The sequence below is a fragment of the Squalius cephalus genome (genome assembly GCF_949319135.1).
Source record: "Squalius cephalus genome assembly, chromosome: 5".
Lineage (NCBI taxonomy): Eukaryota > Metazoa > Chordata > Actinopteri > Cypriniformes > Leuciscidae > Squalius > Squalius cephalus.
Genome location: NC_137126.1, coordinates 39,515,960 through 39,534,783, shown reverse-complemented (window position 1 = coordinate 39,534,783; position 18,824 = coordinate 39,515,960). Strand labels below are relative to the sequence as shown.

Here is an 18,824-nt window from a genome sequence, read left to right as displayed (position 1 = left end):
CTCAGAGATTTTGGTCCATATTGACATGATAGCATCTCGCAGTTGCTGTAGATTTGTCGGCTGCACATCCATGATGCAGATCTCCCATTCATTCCACCACATCCCAAACTCTATTGGATTGAGACCTGGTGACTGTGGAAGCAATCTGAGTATAGTCAACTCATTGTCATGTTCAAGAAACCATGATTTGCACTTTGTAACATGGCATATTATCCTGCTGGAAGTAGCCATCAGAAGACGGGTCATGAAGGGATGGACATGGTCAGCAACAATACTCAGGTAGGCTGTATTGTTTAAATGATGCTCAATTGGTACTAATGTCCCAAAGTGTGCCAAGAAAATACTGGAGGATGGATCCATGCACCAGGCACCAACAAGATATTTTCTCCCACAGAACTGCCCTCACTGGATATTTTCTCTTTTTTGGGCCATTCTCAGTGAACAGAGGGTTGTGTGTGAAAATCCCAGTACATCAGCAGTTTCTGAAATACTCAGACCAGCCCGTTTAGTTAAGTGATTTAAGTCACTTAAATCAGCTTTCTTCCCCATTCTGATGCTCAGTTTAAACTTCAGCATATGCCTTGAGCATGTCTACATGCATAAATGCATTGGCTGATTAGATATTTGCAAAGAGCTGTATGTCAAAGAGCAACTGAACAGGCATACCTAATAAAGTGGCCGGTGAGTGTAGGCCTATATAAATCTCTTCTTTTTTTTTTCTTCTTTTTTTTCCTTTTTAGCAACTGTTCATGAACTTTAGTTGGATAAATCCTGCTTTAGATTTCACCTCAACTTCACCTCATGAAACACTGTTATTGCAGGTCACATACAGTTTGTCACTCACTAGCCTTTTCCATGCAACTCTTGGTCTTTCATTTGGGTAATTAACAGAAGAGCACAGAGCCTGCAGGCCTTTTGTTAGGTTCCTCTGTAGTTGAATCTGAGGTCCACCTCTACTCCAGTCGCCTGCACTGAAGCCTTTGATCCATTCTGCGGCCTCTGCTAGAAGTGGCTGAATGTGGAATAGCATTATCTTTTCTCTATTCTCTCACCCCATACCTGAAACTGGCACAACTGAGCCGCGTTTCCCAGAGCTGCGATTGGTGGCGATTGAAGATCTAGTCTTTAATAAAACATCTCATTTAAATGCCTGACACAATGCTGTTCTCTTACCCCTTGTGTGTTTGCAGATGCTGGATACTGCAGCTCAATGCAAATCAACATGTTAATTAAGGCGCAACAGCCCAAGGCTGTTCACACTAAGAGAACGAAGGTGGGAATCACATACAAATCCATAGCACTGGATGGATGAATGGATAGATACGAATATTCAGTACAGCTTTATTAATTTTCCAGACATATAAGCAAAAACTCTCTGCCACGACCTACAGTGCAGACATAGTATATGAACCACATTTTCAACTATCCATAATAAGACATTCATAGCAATTTAGTATTTGGTCACATCCAGAGTTCAGTAACATCCTCAGTTCTTTATTTGGAAAAAAAACGTGGGAAGAAAATGAACACGTTACACATAGCTAGGATTTGGGCTCAAGTTCTGTGAATGAAAATTTCAAACAGTCATGTAGTCTTAGTTCCAAATGAGGAACAGAAGAAACCCTTATTTTTGTCATTTTTCCTTTTCTTGGTGAGGCACAATATCAATACAGGTTTAACAAAGTTTTGACATAAAGTAGCTACAATATTTAGGCAGAGTTAAGGCAGAAAACACCATAATGATTAAATCTTGACAACAGTTATTTCTGGGAAAAAAAAAAAAATGAGAGAGAAATGTGTATGAAGTTCTCTGTTCTCATTTTCTCATTGGCTGAATTTCTCACAATGAGGTAATCTCACTTGCATGTATCTCAGAAAACGTACGTGTATGACTTACAATGTAAAAAAAAAAAAATCTGAACTCTTCATTTTATAGGTAATCCTTAAATTAAAAACAAAACATCAACCTTTGTAAATTGCACAGCATGTTAAAATGAGCGACTATAACTTAAATTGAACGTTTTCATTTTCCGTATTAGATCGAATTGTACATCACTTTCAAATAGATCATCTTTGATGGTAATTTCAAATGGACAGATCCCTGAAACTATGCAAAAGTTGCTCTTTACCCTTATAATAAATTCTTAGTTTGCTGTGGACACGTCACCCAATATATGTGGCCTTTTAATGCGAGTTGTGTTTTTCTCTCAGTGGTCTAACGTACCGGACTCAACCCCATACTGTCAGCGTGGATATCTGGCAGGGTTCTCTCCGGTCGCAGACATACAGCAAGGCGCTGAAATCGGATTGAAAACAACACGTGAACAACTTTTACCCATTTTATCAATTAAATAGACTAAAGTGGAGTGGCTGTAATGCATGTCTCACCTGTTTAAGAGAGCCCGGGGTCCACACGAGCTTGTACACCATGTATATGGGGATCCATATGAAGGAGGAAGCTCCGATGACAAAACCAACCGTGATGCTCCAGTCTGGGAACTTGTAGTCGAATAGCGTGAGGGGTTGAGGGTTCAGCAGTGAGCTGATAATAATGTACTGAAGAAATGAACAGGAAAAAGTCACCATGAAATCAAAATGGACAATTCTTATTTTTATGGAATATTGCAGTATTTGTTGTAAATTATTTATCCATGCACATCATTATGTTTTTGCCCTCATAATTCATTTCCCCTTCCTCTTGCAGCAACATCTCACATGACATCACATCAATACCAAACCACAACGATCCAATCAATTCCTGACGGAAAAAAATCAAGTCCCTACATTTTTTCTTGTCCGTGAAGCTGTTTCCCTCGGATATACAGTCAAACCAAAAATTATTCAGGCACCATATATAATTTTTTATATTTTTTACTAGTGGGTGCAGGACACTATAGTTCATTTATGTAAGTGAGGATAGCAAAATAAAGTAAACTGTGACATATTATACCCAAAAAATCTTCATACAGTGGACTACCAGTAAAATGTATAAAACTTTGGGACCAAAAATGATTCAGACACTTTGACCTGACCAAGTTTTGCATAAGTGTTTTTTTCTTTAATTGCTAATGCGACCTTTTTACACCACAGACTGAACAAAATTAAACATTGCTTGGTAATTGGTTGACCTAAATAGCTATTATCTAATTGTGTACTTTAATTTAACAGCTGACGGCTATTCAACCCAATTCATTTGTGAGACAGTCTAACAGAAGGATGGCCAAAACCAGTGAAATACCATCTGATTTGATAACTCGGAGTTCTTGTCATATTTTATTACCATATTCTAAACTATAGCGAATAAACTGTGATAATGTGAGAAATGTTGAAGGTGTCTGAATACATTTTGGTTTGACTGTAGGTCACAACAGAGAAGAAAAGACTATCACTGCTTCTATTTCACGCTGACTTTAAAGTATTTTAAAGTGTTTCTTCGAAATATGTCATATATTATTTTGAGAGTCTTTAACAATGAATTCAGTTTAGAATACTCTATAGGTCACTGCAGTCTCTGTGTGAGTTCAGGTGGATTGATATGTTTGAGAAGGCTCTAATCTGATTATTTTATTTTCAAAAGGTCCATATTATCCTCTAGGCCTTACACATTCCTATGTGGTCTATGGAGACTAGAAAATTGTAGAGTGGTGGCCTTTGTGTCTTGAAGGAACAGAGACAAATGTCTTCTCTCCAGCATTTCAAATAATGTCTCAGAAGATGAGACAGGCAGCCGTTTATCATGTTTTTTTTTAAAGAATGAAAAAAGCAAAATAGGAAAACTATGATTGTGGAAATGTCAGCCGTGTGTGCCAGCTCAGGCCTCTTGGGATTAGCTATAATGCATGCAGAAGTATCTAAAGAATACTAGGCTATAAGAGTGCATGCAGTTTGACATTTGCAGACTGGGAATTGTGAGCGTGTGGACAGGTGAGAGAATGAGATTATAAAGGTAATAAGGGTGGAAAGGAGGTTGTGGGTGCTTAAATAGTTTTGAGCACATGAAAGATGACTTTAACATTTCACCGGTCGTCGCACTCTAAACAGCGGTGACACTTTGCACATACTGTAGTGAATGATAAATCAGAACATCTTTGTTTAAACTTACAGCAAGAAATGCTGGGCTGATGGCAACCCAACATACTTTCCAGAACAATCCTGGAGTATATCCCAACATTGACTTGATATCATTGCTGAATCTGTTAATACCTGGAGAAAATTAAATTAATGAGTTTGTTTATTTTATATATTGAACATTTTGTTCATGCACACTTTGACATGATGTTTATATACCCAGTTAACATGAAACATTCTCAGAACTTTCCTAACATTCTGGCAAGGTTCTTTCAAAGTTATGAACAAACGTAATGTTAATAGAACGTTCGTTCAGAGTTATCTGGTCTTTAATAATGTTCGTAAAACTTAAGCACAAAAACATTATCTATATGTCATTCATGGAAAGTTTCTCAGAAACATTTTGGTGTGATGTTCATCTTACATTTTTTAAAATGTTACTACTTTTTTCAGAGATTATTTTTACAGAATGTTCCCATAAAGTTTCCAAAATAGATTGTTGCCTTAACATTCGCATAACCAAGAAAAAAAAAAACATTTTTATAACATTTAAAAAACTGAACGTTTTGAACGTCAAGAGAACTTTTAGAACTTAATGAGAATGTTAGCAAAAGTTTCTCAGAACATATTTTTTTTGTTAGCTAGGTATATATACAAATTGTAAAAAATTATTACAGTTTTGTTTTCTATGTTAATATATTTTAAAATGTAATTTATTTGAAAGCAGCTTAATGTAATATTTTTGAGGAAACCAACATAGGCTTTTCTTTGATGAATAGAAAGTTCAAAAGAACAGCATTTATTTGAAATAGAGTTTTTAAAATAATAAATCTTACCATAAAACCAGGATACTGCCGTGGCCTCCAGAAAAACTACAGCTATAATTGAAGAACCAACACCAAATTCTTCCAGTAACTTTACCACATATGCACCACCCTTGCAAGCAAAAAAAAGTTACATGATAAATGAATAAATATATTGCTGATTCAAACTCAGCACACCCCAATTAGAAATCACAAGGAGCAATTTTTAAGTATATTTATTTGGTGAAAACAGAGATTTTTTAATGTTTATTATATCTCAACTGTCCTGCAAGATATGTAATCAAATTCTATATTCTATACTCTATTATTATCATTTTGTGTTAAGATGCTGATATATTCTTATTGTATTGGTAAACTTAACTGAACGTAGGCAAACTGAAATCCATAGGTTAATTGAAACTCACTTTAGTAAGGGTGCTGAGAGAGCCCAGAAAGCAAACAACCACCAGTCCAAGAACAAACAGCTCTCTCCGATTGGACAGGACATCTGGGTACTCATCCATTACAGCTGTGATTATGGCCTCTAGCCCACCAAACTGAGGTAGAATACACATATAGACAGAAGAAAAAACAAAAACACAACCATATATTTACATTTATGTTTACAGCTTACAAGGCAGAACTGTATTGAAATGCATTTTTCATTTTTATTCTACTTCTTTACAATGTTCAGTTCAGCTGGAATTGTTGTACAGACACCATTCAAACAGTTTTGTAGATCATTTCAGACTTTGATGTGCCATTTACTATTGTTTTATAAAAACTATACAAATTGAAAGTCTCACACTGGCTTACATCAGCAATGATGTCACTAGTTGTGTCCCAATTCAGAGGCTGCAGCCTTCAAAGGTCGGACCAGGTGTTGTGAAATGGGACGGTCTAGCCTATGGAGGACAGCTGCCGTTGATGAGTAACAGTAACGTTTGTACTGGACTGGACAGGGTTCACAAACTGTCTAAATATGTACACCATGGTCCATTTCTGTATATAATAAATAGTATAAACTATATATAATTGTATATTATTAAGATAAAAGTCAACATTTGAACCGCTTTTTATTTATTTTTACATTTGTATCATTCTATATTTGAGTAAGTTGAAGTTAAAGAAATTAAAATAAAAATCTTGTCGTCACTGGCGCACAATGAATTCTGGTGTAGGCACGGCTGCGAAGGATCCATCTGTTGTATCCTTCATTTCATGTGAAACGATGGCCGCATTTGGAGGCCGCATGTGAAGGAGTCTTCGAATTGGGACAGCCTTCGTCGCGCCACGGTGAGGCAATCGGCCTTCGAAGGATGCAGCCTCTGAATAGGGACGTGGCTAATGTAGTAATTGCATATTAAATTGAGCGTTTTACCTAAAACTTTAACGCTATTCTGTTGCGACCTCGGAAGCTCTAGTATTTCTGTCTGTCTTTCTTTTTTTTATATCTATATTTATCCATATTATTTATCAATTATATACTTCTGCTGACTGCACATGCATATTTTGTGCACATTTACAGGCATAGGTGTATATACATACAGTGCTGTCTAATCCAAGGGTAATCATCATCACAAAGAAGATGATGGCAAAGAAAGTCGACCCAACCATGTTTGCAATGGCTTCTGGATATGTAATGAAGAGGAGACTCGGTCCTAGAGGAGGTGGAGAAAGTCGAAAGATAGACTTGAAGTAAAAGTAGAGAAGCTTTATTTGTAGGGCTGAAAGCCACAATAATTTAACTACACTATTATGATAAGCAAAAGGGGAAGCTCACCTTTGTCTCTGGCTACGTCCTCAACGTTTACATTTCTCTGTTCAGCCATATATCCCAGGACAGTGAAAATAACAAATCCTGACACAAAACTTGTCAGGCAGTTCACCAGACTGGTTACAATAGCATCTCTGTACAAAACACATACAAAAAAGAACTGATTTTTACATTTTCTTGCTTGACTGCAAAACTCGCTATGGGTGGTTTCTATGGAGTAGCTATGCAGTTGCTCTGGGTGGTCTACGTGATATTCTTGTCCTTATATGACTTGATCCCTTTAGATTGCCCACCTGCCTCCTCACAGTCTTACAGTAGTACACAATTCAATTTCCCCTGACTCAACTATGCTGCCCATTCATCTTTTCAAACTGGCCTTAATTCTCAGGTCTAATCTTGTTTTTATATCATTTAGCCATGAGGCAAGGTATTTGTTTCAGTTCATCATGTGATTCATCAGAGCCCAGTTCATTTTGATGGCATTTCTCCTTAGTTAGCGGACACAGAGCCAAATGCAAATGAATGGTTAAGCTATAGATAGAATCAGAAATAAGAGTGAGCGGGAATCATATTGGCCAGAATTGGCAGGTCTGTTTTGTAACTAATACACAACAGTGTATCACTGAACCAAATGTTTGGGGTCAGTACGATTTTTTTGTTACACTTTATTTTAAGGTGTCTGTGTTACAGTGTAATTATGCATTTAAGTACTGTGTAATAATATTTAACTACATGTACTTACTATAGGGTTAGGTTTGGGGTTTGGTTTAGGGTTAGTTGCATGAAATTATGCATAATCTATAGTTATTACTACAGTAACTACATGTGTAACAAGGACAGGCTACCAATGTTTTTAAAGAAATTTATACTTTTATTCAGCAATGATGCATTAAACTGATCAAAAGTGAGTGACAGTAAAGATTTATAATGTTACAAAAGATTTCTATTTCAAATTAATGCTTTCTATTCATCAAATAACTTTGAAAAAAAGTATCACTGTTTCCCCAAAATATTAAGCTGCACAACTGTTTTCAACATTGATAATAAGAAGAAATGCACCAAATCAGCATATTAGAATGATTTCTGAAGGATCATGTGACTCTGAAGAATGGAGTAATGATGCTGAAAATGTAGCTTTCCCATCACAGAAATAAATGACATTTTAAAATATATTAAAATAGAATCAAATGTTCATTTAAAATGTAATAAACACTTTTGTAAACAGTATTTTTGAACAAATAAACAGTCTTGGTGAGCAATTAGCATCATTCTTTCAAAAACATAAAAAAAATCTCACCAACCCCACACTTTTGAACGGTAGAGTGTGTTTTAAGAATTACAAAGAATTAATTCACGATTCATGTATTAACTCAAACAAAGAGTAGATATTATTCATAATATCTTAAAAACAAACCTTAAGAACTTGATGCAAATGCAAGTGGTTGAAAATTCCAGTAGATCAACATAATGAAAATGAAGGTTTTGTCTGTACCTGTAGCAGTTATTGTTGAAGGGATTGTAGCTGGACAGGGCAAGCAGCACGCCAAAACCAGGACCAAGAGAGAAGAAGATCTGCGCAGCTGCATCCACCCATACCTACAAAACATTAGACACAGTAAATGAGGTGTGGCTTCCGTAGAAACACAAACAAGAAAATGGCTCAATAAATTGATCACAGTATGTAAGTAAAAATTGGAATCATCTTATACTAATAATTTAGAAAATTCCCTATGTTTCAGTTTAGGATGCAATTTAGGACATTGACATAACAGTATATAGGGAATATGCGGTGCTTGCTCACATCTGAAGATTTGTGTGAAGAGAAATGTGTGTGTGTGCATGAACGTGTCTCAATGAGTATGAGAGCCTTTCATGATGGAAAAAAATTCTAAACCAATTACGCATCTCATTAGCCCCTAGTGCTTTATTTTTGCTTCTCATCACGGTTCTCTGCAGCGCTGCATCACCTTGCAAAGAGTACTGGGCTTACACAGCAAACATCACAGGGATAGAAATATGGAGATGCAGTTTACATTTTGCCTCCATTGACACTTTATATAAAATATTCATTTATTTTATTTATTGACTTTATAGAATTTATGAAGAAATATGCCCTTTATGAAGTCAGCTCAGCTACTAGTGATTCATGAGTTTCATGACCAAATGCCTGAGGTCCTTTTTATTACTTTTTATTAAACATGCATTTTGCCTTCAAAAGATTATGGCAGCAGATTTAAAAGGGAACATATAAGTGAAGGATGTCTAGAAACAACACAAACGAATATAACAATAAATCAGTGTTAGACACAAAGGGAAAAGAGAGAAAGCACTCACGCTGGTCTCCTGCAGTTTCTCCCATTTGGGATTGAGGTAGAACACCACTCCTTTCCACGCTCCGGGCAAAGTGGCACCACGGATCATAAGAATCAACAGCACTACATACGGGAGGGTGGCAGTCACCCATACTACCTGAGAGAGACATGGATGAGAGGATGTGGAATGTGCAATAAAACACGCTTCATTTCGTTTTTAAGGACTCCGGAAGGACCTTTCCTGAAGTCTTGACTCCTTTCCACAGGCTGAAGTAGACAATGGTGAAGATGAGGAAGAGGCAGAGCATGAGCTGCCAGCGAATGTATCCCACATTCCCAATCCCAGATGATTCATGAATTGCCAGGACATTCCTCCTGTTTTAAGATGGATTTACAAAGGTGCAGTCTGAAAATATTCATTATTATGCTCTCAGTGACCTGGACCACAAAGCAGACGCATCCAATACTTCAGTACAGTTTACTAAAATATACACTGCACTATATAAAAAAGGTTCTGAAATATAAGAAAGAAATGTTGGCACAATATAAAACATGAAAGCAGTTCTCCACAAATAGAATAGTTTATCAATTATTTTGTAGGTTTGTTTTTTTGTGGCACTTAAACTGTAAAGATTGAATTGAGTTCATTATGCTAAATCAACCCTTATACACTCGACTAAAAAAAAAAAATCTGTGTTTGCAGAGCAGCGGACATGTTAAACCAAATGAGGAAAAAAAAATGAAAAAAATGTTGCAAAACTCTTATGAGATTCACTCTGGTGACAGTGCTGGGTAGTAACTGATAATATGTAATCTGGATGTATATTCAGGGAGTCCACACAGCATAACAAATAAAATATTTAATCTTTTTGTGTTTTATTTTGATTGTTTTTATTTTTAAAGTTGACATTTTTATGGTTTAATTAATAATTACTTTTTCAGCAATTGCAACCCCCCTACAGTTCTTTCACAAACCCTTGTTTGGGAAACTATGACATAATGTAATGTTTAATGCACTTTTGTTGATGACAATTTTCAACATACTTTTTTGTTCTCTTTGTATTTTATATCACTACAGTACAAGATTATCCAATCAAAATCTATGTAATAAACAAGTTAAGGCCGAAAGTAATCTAAAAGTAATCAAAGTCCGATTATATTACCTAAAATGTGTAATGTAGTAGATTACATTTTACTAACTTCAATTTTCATCATGTAATTTGTATTCAGTAATGGGCTTCGATTTGTAAGTAATCTACTCAGCACTGTGTGTGTGTATATATATATATATATATGCTGTTCCACCTTTTCCACTATGATTTATAGTAGTCCACATTTGCAACATGTTCATCTATAATGCTGTTTTTCCCCCCCCCGTCATTTATTTTTGCTACATCTATCCCTCATTTTCTTTCCCTCTCCTGCTTCTTTGTCTGTCATTTTTTGCTCCCTTTCAGTGCAGACACTTACGTGCACTTACGTGTAAAACTCCTCGGCAGGTGAGCGTGAATAGTTTGTCCAGGTCACATTGTCTTTTCCAAAGTAGTTCGTGCAGTTTTCTGTGTTCCATTCATTATCACAGCTGGTCCAGGGCAGAGTGCTGCTGAAGGAGGAGTAGAAGTAGAACAGAGCCCAGGCGATGATGGTGTTATAGTAGAAGGACACATACAGTGCAATGATGCAGATGGCGAAACCAATACCTGACAGGGAAGGGGAAATGATCTCAGTGTTTTGTTTTATATCCATCCAGACTTGCAAAAAATTCGTATATGAGACAGAATTAGACTATATTTATCTTACCTTTAAAAATAGGGCAAATATGTTTCCATATGGATATGGCACCTGTTCTGTGGAACTGTCCCAGAGCTAACTCCATGTAGAAAAGTGGCACCCCACCGAATATAGCCATCAGGACATAAGGAATGAGAAATGCGCCTGAAGAACAGAATTAGAACAGGTCTTTTTTCCTTCACAACAATAAGTGAAATCAACAAGGGGGAATTTGCAGACTTTAAATAAGCGTATTAAAAACAAGTATACTTAAAACATTCCTTTAACTAAATGTTGTTCTGTATGTCGATGAAGCCTGTTCCATTTCATATAATAGGCTACTTTTAAAAAGAAAAATGGGTAGAGGAAATATATGTTTATACCGGTACATTTGTGGTCTGACACTTATTGATCTCAGTTTCTGCACAGATTAAATCATGAATAACTTTTGCATGATTGATGACTGCAGCTGGCAGTATCTGCTTCACAGGTGTACTGAGGTAGAAGTTTAAATAAACAGAATTATAATAAGCACTGCTTCATATATTGCGAATAGAAACTAAAAAAAAAAACATCTTTATTGAGTCTGGTCAGTCTGTATCGTATAGAATGCACTGTATGAATGGATATCTGGTAGAAACAGGGTTTGGAAACCATGTGTGAAAGTGAATAAAAACAACAACATTTTCCCCCAGATTTTAGAAACTTTCTACTTTTAAGTTTGTTACATAATTTTTATTACAAATAAAGGCTATTAGATCAAATATTATATCTTATGTTGCTTTCAGATAGCTTATTAAAAATATTGGGTTTGTTTTCCTCTACACTGTAAAATAAATCATTCATGATGATGATGGATGGAAACAACACTTTTAACAAATTTAATTTCAACTCGATTTTAATGAGGGGGGTTTTCAAAGTGGATGAGAGGTTGTGGCGTTGACATCACTTTGATTTTGCTTAAATTTTAGACACCTAACCTTTCAATTTTAGTAGGCTGAAACTGTTTAATGTAAGAAATGTTCAGAAAACAGTTTCTGTTGCTTATTTGGAAGCTAAGAGGTTTTGTAAAATGCTTAAAATGAACACAAAAAAAATCAATTTCAGCACCGTGGACAGTTCACTCACCCAATAAGACTGACACCTTCACTTAATCAATATTTTACTTGTCATTAGACACAATTTAATGTTTTTGTGACTTATTAGTAGCCTACTAGCCTGCATAATGTAACTGACATTTAATTAAAGTATAAATACAAACTTTTCATAAAAGTAAAAACCTTACCTCCGCCGTTTTGATAGCAGATATATGGAAATCTCCAAACATTTCCGAGGTCTACCGCAAACCCAATTACCGATAAAAGAAAATCCATTTTTTTGCTCCATTTATCGCGGGATTCTGTCTGAATGATAACGGGCACCGGGTTGCTGTTGTACCCGGCGTTGTTTGGAGGACCCGGGGCGCACAGGTTCCCGTGAGCGATCACTTGCTCTTGGTGCGGCATCTTCGGTGGTCCGGTGACGTGGCAAACTGCAGAAGTACTAATAGACTAAGTAAGAAATGGCTTTTGCGAGTTTTTCCAAAGGTAAAAAATAGTAAGAATAGTTTTTTTTATTATTATGCTCGACGTGCGGTCAAAAGAGTTTGTGCGGGGGACCGCAGCATGCTGCTGTGGTTGATTTCCCTGCTGGTGGGAGTAAGAGCTTCAGGATTAACCAAGAGTCCCCCACCTGAACGCGAGAGCTATGATCGAATGAGATTACACACGGGAGCTGCGCGCGACACCATCACTCAACCCCTGACATCCCGCGCGCACAGCACTGATATCATTCAAGTGGACTTTTCCAAGAGCGCGCTTGAGTCCTCAACAAATATTGCTCTATTTGTCAACGTAATAATGACAATATTATGAAGAAGATGAAATAAAAGTATGGCAACTGTGTAATTTTAATGGAAATATTATTGTTTCAGAAATACCATTTATGTTTTATAAATTAATTAATTTAGCCTAATACTTTTGACCCCTGCTGGAATTAAAGCTGATAGGTCTCTAACAAACCAGGTACTGTTCATACTTAAGATTATAAAGATGATCATAGTAGATGTGCTCAACCAGATAGATTTCTACCATCAAAACCAGTTAATGATTAGTCAGAAACCAGCTAGCATGCACTGTAAATAGAAACACATTAAACATTTTTTGTCTTAAAAATGTCTTAGGCATAATTCATGATGGTGTCAAAGTTTTAAACTTCAGTGATAAGTTTTAATTTAATTACTGATGAAGAAAACTATAATAACTTATCAAGTAGGCTACAACCGACAGAAATTATTAGAAAGTTAAACAAAGATGAATTTTCCAACAGAACCTTCATTCTGTTTATTCATTTTTACTGAACCTGTCATGATTTGGTTACAGAATCAAACAGTCACAAAATAAAATTACATCCGGCATATAAATGACAATAACCAAAAGGGCTAGGAACAATTTTTTTTTTTTTTAAAAAAAAGCCTAATTAAAGCACCCACAGTACAATCAATAATACACATTTATGTATGGGAATTAGACATTAATATTTGGGAAATAACTCTCCTTTACATTTTTTTCAGTTTAAAGTAAAAATATTAGGGCTGTCAAAAGATTAATCGCGATTAATCGCATCCAAAATAAAAGTTTGTTTTTAATAATATAAGTGTGTGTACTGTGTATAATTAAATTTGTATATATAAATACACACACATGCATGTATATATTTAATATACGATTAATCTTTTGACAGCCCTAAAAAATATATATATATTCTTTTTTATCTAACAAGTGATACTTGGTAGATTGTTACTTTAATCGAAATCAGGTGCCTGACAAGCAAAGTAAAAAAATAAATGATATTCTAATTTCAGGGTGTTTTTTAGTGTTAAAAACTGGAGATTGTTTTTGTTTACTCAAGTTGTTCATTGTCTTCACCTATCTTGTATACCTTGCATTAGGCCACTGTATTGGATGAAGAATGGATTGTGATGCTTCAGACCCATGTTATTTTGACAGCAGAGCAGTGTGAATAACATTTTGAGTTTCTCTGGCTTCCTGAGCAGGCAGATGTAATATTATTTACAGGAGATCCAGGAGAGTGTATCTGCTCTGTGGTCTAACTGTCCTCGTTAGGTAAACCTAATAAAAAGAGTTTGAAATCAAATCCACAGCTTTTAGCGCGGGCTAATCGAAAAAAAATCCTAACTAAATATAGAGACTGCAGTAATCGTGTAGGCCAGTGGCCAGAGAGTGCAGCAAATAAAGTTAGACTCTCAAAATTGAAGCCTCCATGAGGCTTGGATCAAGTGAAAAAGATAACCGAAGTCCAGATTCATAAGACAGGTGCGACTGCATATGCACATTTATTGCTATTCATTACCATATATTAATGGTAATATATAACATATATATATTGCAAATATACTGCAATTAATTGCAGCTTCATAAGTTGTAACAGCAGAAAATAATGAATACCTACTTAAATGTAGTGATGCATTATTGTAGGTACATGTTGATTTCTGGGATATAAGTGGTTCGGCATTCCCCCCTTGGTTCGCCTCCGTAACGCAGCCATCCTGCAAATATGGTGGAATCACTTGATTTAAAAAATGTACACTTGCAGGAGAAATAATCATGTCTGTATAGGTTTTTAATCTTGTGTCTCAGTTTGTAGTGAAAATGACCTCAGGCGACTTCAGTATTAATATACAGTAGTCAACATTTGAAGTGGATCAGAAAAGTTGTCCTAAGACAAGAAAGGGTATTCAAAATTCATGTATAACTTTGATGAAAGGTTTTGATCCACTTCAAATGTCGACTACAGTAATATTACTGTAATACTGCAGCTGTGTTCATCTTGCTGCTAGATTGTTTTGTACATTGCAACAGACTATTTTTTATTAGAGGAAGTTTAAAATGTTGAGTAGCTGTGTAATAAGAGGGATGAAATACAATCACCCAGTTATTTTTATATTTATATCATTTAAATTTACATTAAGACACCATTACCACCTAATATGAAAGCAAACTCACAATTAACTACAGCTTTTAGATCTAGAATAATTCTTACAGGAACTAGTTTGAAACCATTTCCTGTAATCTTTGGCAATTAAATATCTTCTCTCACCTGAGAGGTTATTTAACTGTAACTTGAACTTGTCATTGGAAAAAAAAAACCTATTTGTCTGCAGTTCTGTAACAAAATCTGACAATGACATTATTTTCAACCTTGCTTTGCTATTTAAAGCCTTATATGTCATTGCCCGGTACTGATGCTCCTCCTTAAACCAAGACCACTCCTTTTTATATATTATTTACACGAGGCACATATCTGCAACCTATACATGCAAGATTTTGAGTTTATTCATTGGCCATGTATAGGTCTTGGCCTAGTTGTGTAATGGATAAACATGACTTATAAACCAAGCATTGATCATTTGAGTTCTTATTGGGTCGTGTTCAAAATGAAACAATACCTGAAAGCTGCATTCTACACGAGTAATGGATTGCATGATTGAAGCTGCTTTGGATAAAAAGTATCTGCTAAAAGGCTGCTAACTGCATTAGGCCAATGTAATAGGAAGTTATTTTGGCACTGTACAGGGGCTTTTACAGTGCAAACTACATCTCCCATAGCTAAAATAAACCAGAACCTTTAGGGTGGCTTGCCAGTTTGCTAAGATTTATTCGTAGTCAATATATAAGTACTTACTCCAGAGTCATTCAAATGAAGTCATGTTTAATATATGAATTGATCTCTTGCTGTTGTGTTAGAGGAACATCAAAGCAATGAATTAAAGTATTATGGATCACCAGAACTTGAACTGACCCTGATACTTCTTACAGTCAAGGTTGATTCTTATAAGCTGATATATTCACAATATATTCACACATGCTTTGATGTCAAATGTGACATAACACTCAACCTTTCATATGTTTCAGGGATAGTTTAGATGTTTCTCCTGTGATTACTAAGGGTAAAATGTAAGAACGGGGAGCTGAGATCAGGTTAAAAGGGCAGCTCAGTCCCGGAGCGTAACAGACCCCCTACGATGAAGCCTAGGCAAGTTCGCTGCTGCTGTCAGGGGGAGTTTATGTGTGCGGTTAAAAGAACATCAGGCTGACAGGGACTCCCTCAACATGCCTTGCTGCCCATCAGTGAATGTCTACTTGGATCACACAGGGCCGTAAGCAGAGTGCTGCTGAACGGCAGACTGACAGCTGCTTTATCGTGTCAACACGAGGATGAAGTCCAGAACCAGCTGTTGCTTGTTGTTGCGGCATGTTATTCATTAGTTCGTGTCTTTTGCACTAGTCTACCTGCATGATGATAAGCATCATAGACTTCTTTCTTACTTTTGATACTATGGAAAACATAGGCATTCATAACCATCATCAACATATCTTTTTTTTATGTACTTTTTTCTCCTTTTTGCCTACACTACAGATTTTTAAAATGTTCTTCACTCTAAGAAAAAAATGTTTCACTGAAACGTTCTTTGGAGAACCAAAAAGTGCAAAAAAAACAACCTTTTAGCAACTTAATTTTAATTCGTTTTTTTAAAACCAACATGTTATCTCTCTGTTATCTCATTTAGCTAGGTAAATGCGTGTGTAAGTAAATAAATCCATTTTATTAGCCTTTACTTTTTATTTAATTCGCGCTCTTCACCGCTTTACACCTCATATGTGTATATTGTATAATGAATACTTTATGTATGTATTGTGTATTAAATGTAATGTTATATCAAGAGTAATATGATTTTTCTAACACATGATTTCCTAATACAATTATTAATTTTTTAATTATGACATTAACAACCATAAGTACTCAAATTACCTTTTGTAATTCCTACACCTCAACGCAGTATAAAAATGCAATATATCATGGATTTCTTGGGAAAAAAAAGATTAATGATAATTTTCCTGATAAACAAACAAGTTTTGATGCTTTTATTCTCCCAATAATCTCTGCTCAAAGCAAATGAGGATTCGCCTGATGAGGTAACAAGGCTTTCTCTCAGTCATTAAATAAGCAAGCGATCGTGAGATGCTAACCCAGACAGCAACACAGTGTCGGCCCAGATCCGGGCCACATCTGGTACATGTGGATTCCACGCGTACCAGATGTGGGCCGGATCTGGGCCGACGCTGTGTTGCTGTCTGGGAAGTCATGCCGTAGGCCTCGTGAAGTCATTCAGGCAGGATCTTGTCATTAGCTTTACTGCTCTCATAAAAAAAGCATCATCATACTGAAGTACTCTTCTCCTGCTGCTTTAAGCCCTTCGTGAGAGAGTAATCCATTCTTAGCACACTTACACAGAGAAGCTGCTGATAACTCAATACATTCAAAAGAGCACAAGCCTTTCACCTTTTCATCAAGCTTTTCATCTGCATTTTGTGCACTGCCCCACGGGGGATTGTTCACAGCCACCTCTGACATAATGTGACCCATTATCTTCAGAAAATAAGCCTGACTCCATAATGTGACATAGCCTAACTGCAATTGAAGTGAACGTATCAGGAACTCAAATATAAGATTTCTTTTTTTTTTTACTTCAGTAAAAATAAAAATGAACAACATTGAAAAAGATGGTTCTTTAAAGGTTCCCTTTAGTTCTATTTAGAACAATATCACACTAAATAACCCTTTATGATAGAATGGTTTGTGTTGGAGTTTAGGGTTCTTAATTCCCGCCCTTTTGTTGTTTAAATCTGTAAGTGTCAAAAAAAAATTCAAAGCTACTTCTTTATTGATTTTCTGGAGCTCAGCCATCCATCCATACAGACTGTCAAAATACTTTTATCATGTAGGCCTACTAGATATCCTTCTTCAACTTTGGAATTGTAACATGGTTTCCTAATCACACTGTCCTTTTTTTCTTTTTAGTTTTTAAACAGAACATGTAATTGTGACCAGCTCTGGTCAGTTGAGGATAGTTCTCCGTTTAGCAAGTAAGTAAAAGAGAAATTAAATTTACGATCCATTTTGTTATAGTTTTCAATTATTATGGGTTTATGCATAAACACGTCCATGCAGTCACAAAAACATTAAAGCTATCCCATGACATTACTTTTTCCTTGTTACATTTTGAAGAGCTCACATACTGTCCATTCACAATGGCTACCTTCATAAACAAGTGGAACAGACAAAATGTAACTGTAAACTTGTCTATTTCTAGCCAGACAGATCCTGTCACACCTCACAACCTCATCATCTATAGAGAGAAACTGCCACTCAATTACATCACAATACACTCATAATGATGGACGTAGACATAGAGGATCGTGAAGATATGTTAAATTCCCATAGAGGCAGGCAAATTTTTATTTTTAAGTATTTAAAAAAAAAAAATTTTTAGGATACTATGCATCCTGATAAAGTTCCCTTGGCCTCTGGAATTAAAATAGCCCCACATCATCACATAGCCTTCACCATACCTAGAGATTGGCATGGTTTTATTTCAGTTAGCCTAATAGCTGGTGTGATTTGCATTGAGAGATGATCTTATGGAAAGTACCCCATGCCAATCTCTAGGTATGGTGAAGGCTATGTGATGATGTGGGGCTATTTTAATTCCAGAGGCCAAGGGAACTTTATCAGGATGCATAGTATCCTAAAAAAAAAAAAAAAAAAAAAAAAAAAACTTACAAATAAAAATCTGCCTGCCTCTATGGGAATTTAACATAGGGGTGTCCAAACTTATGCACCCTGTATTTTAAGGAAGAACATTTATTTATTTACGATACATTATTCATTCACAAAGAAAATTGGTGTCCTTAAAGGTTGGATTTTTCCTAATTTTTTAAATTAAGGCATTAAGTTCAATTTCCAAAAGATGATTTTTTATTCCTCTTTTTAGTCAACTTTAGCATGGGTGTCTAAACTTATGCATAGCACTGTAAGTGATGTGCCATTTCTTGGCAGCTTCATTTGCCAGCTGTCTTGTGTGTGTGTGTGTGTGTGTGTGTGTGTGTGTGTGTGTGTGTGTGTGTGTGTGTGTGTGTGTGTGTGTGTGTGTGTGTGTGTGTGTGTGTGTGTGTGTGTGTGTGTGTGTGTGTG

At 35.9% G+C, this 18,824-nt stretch overlaps 1 protein-coding gene across 2 annotated transcripts; it reads right to left on the bottom strand.

Annotated features, from left to right (window-relative positions):
• Positions 1-1,318: 1,318 nt before the first annotated feature.
• slc6a4b (solute carrier family 6 member 4b) lies at positions 1,319-14,331 on the bottom strand. 2 transcript variants are annotated; one of them, XM_079873108.1, is made up of 13 exons: positions 12,016-12,547; positions 10,761-10,895; positions 10,441-10,660; positions 9,197-9,335; positions 8,983-9,117; positions 8,141-8,244; positions 6,655-6,782; positions 6,420-6,532; positions 5,297-5,428; positions 4,905-5,004; positions 4,103-4,203; positions 2,389-2,556; positions 1,319-2,296 (listed from the first exon to the last, which is right to left on the bottom strand). In XM_079873108.1, exons 1-13 carry the CDS (start codon positions 12,233-12,235, stop codon positions 2,216-2,218), a joined length of 1,776 nt encoding a protein of 591 aa, XP_079729234.1. In that variant the 5' UTR covers positions 12,236-12,547; the 3' UTR covers positions 1,319-2,215. The 2 variants fall into 2 exon arrangements, with proteins under 2 accessions (XP_079729234.1, XP_079729235.1); XM_079873109.1 differs by lacking the exon at positions 12,016-12,547 and adding an exon at positions 14,241-14,331 and having other exon boundaries at positions 1,325-2,296.
• Between the last annotated feature and the right edge of the window lie 4,493 nt (positions 14,332-18,824).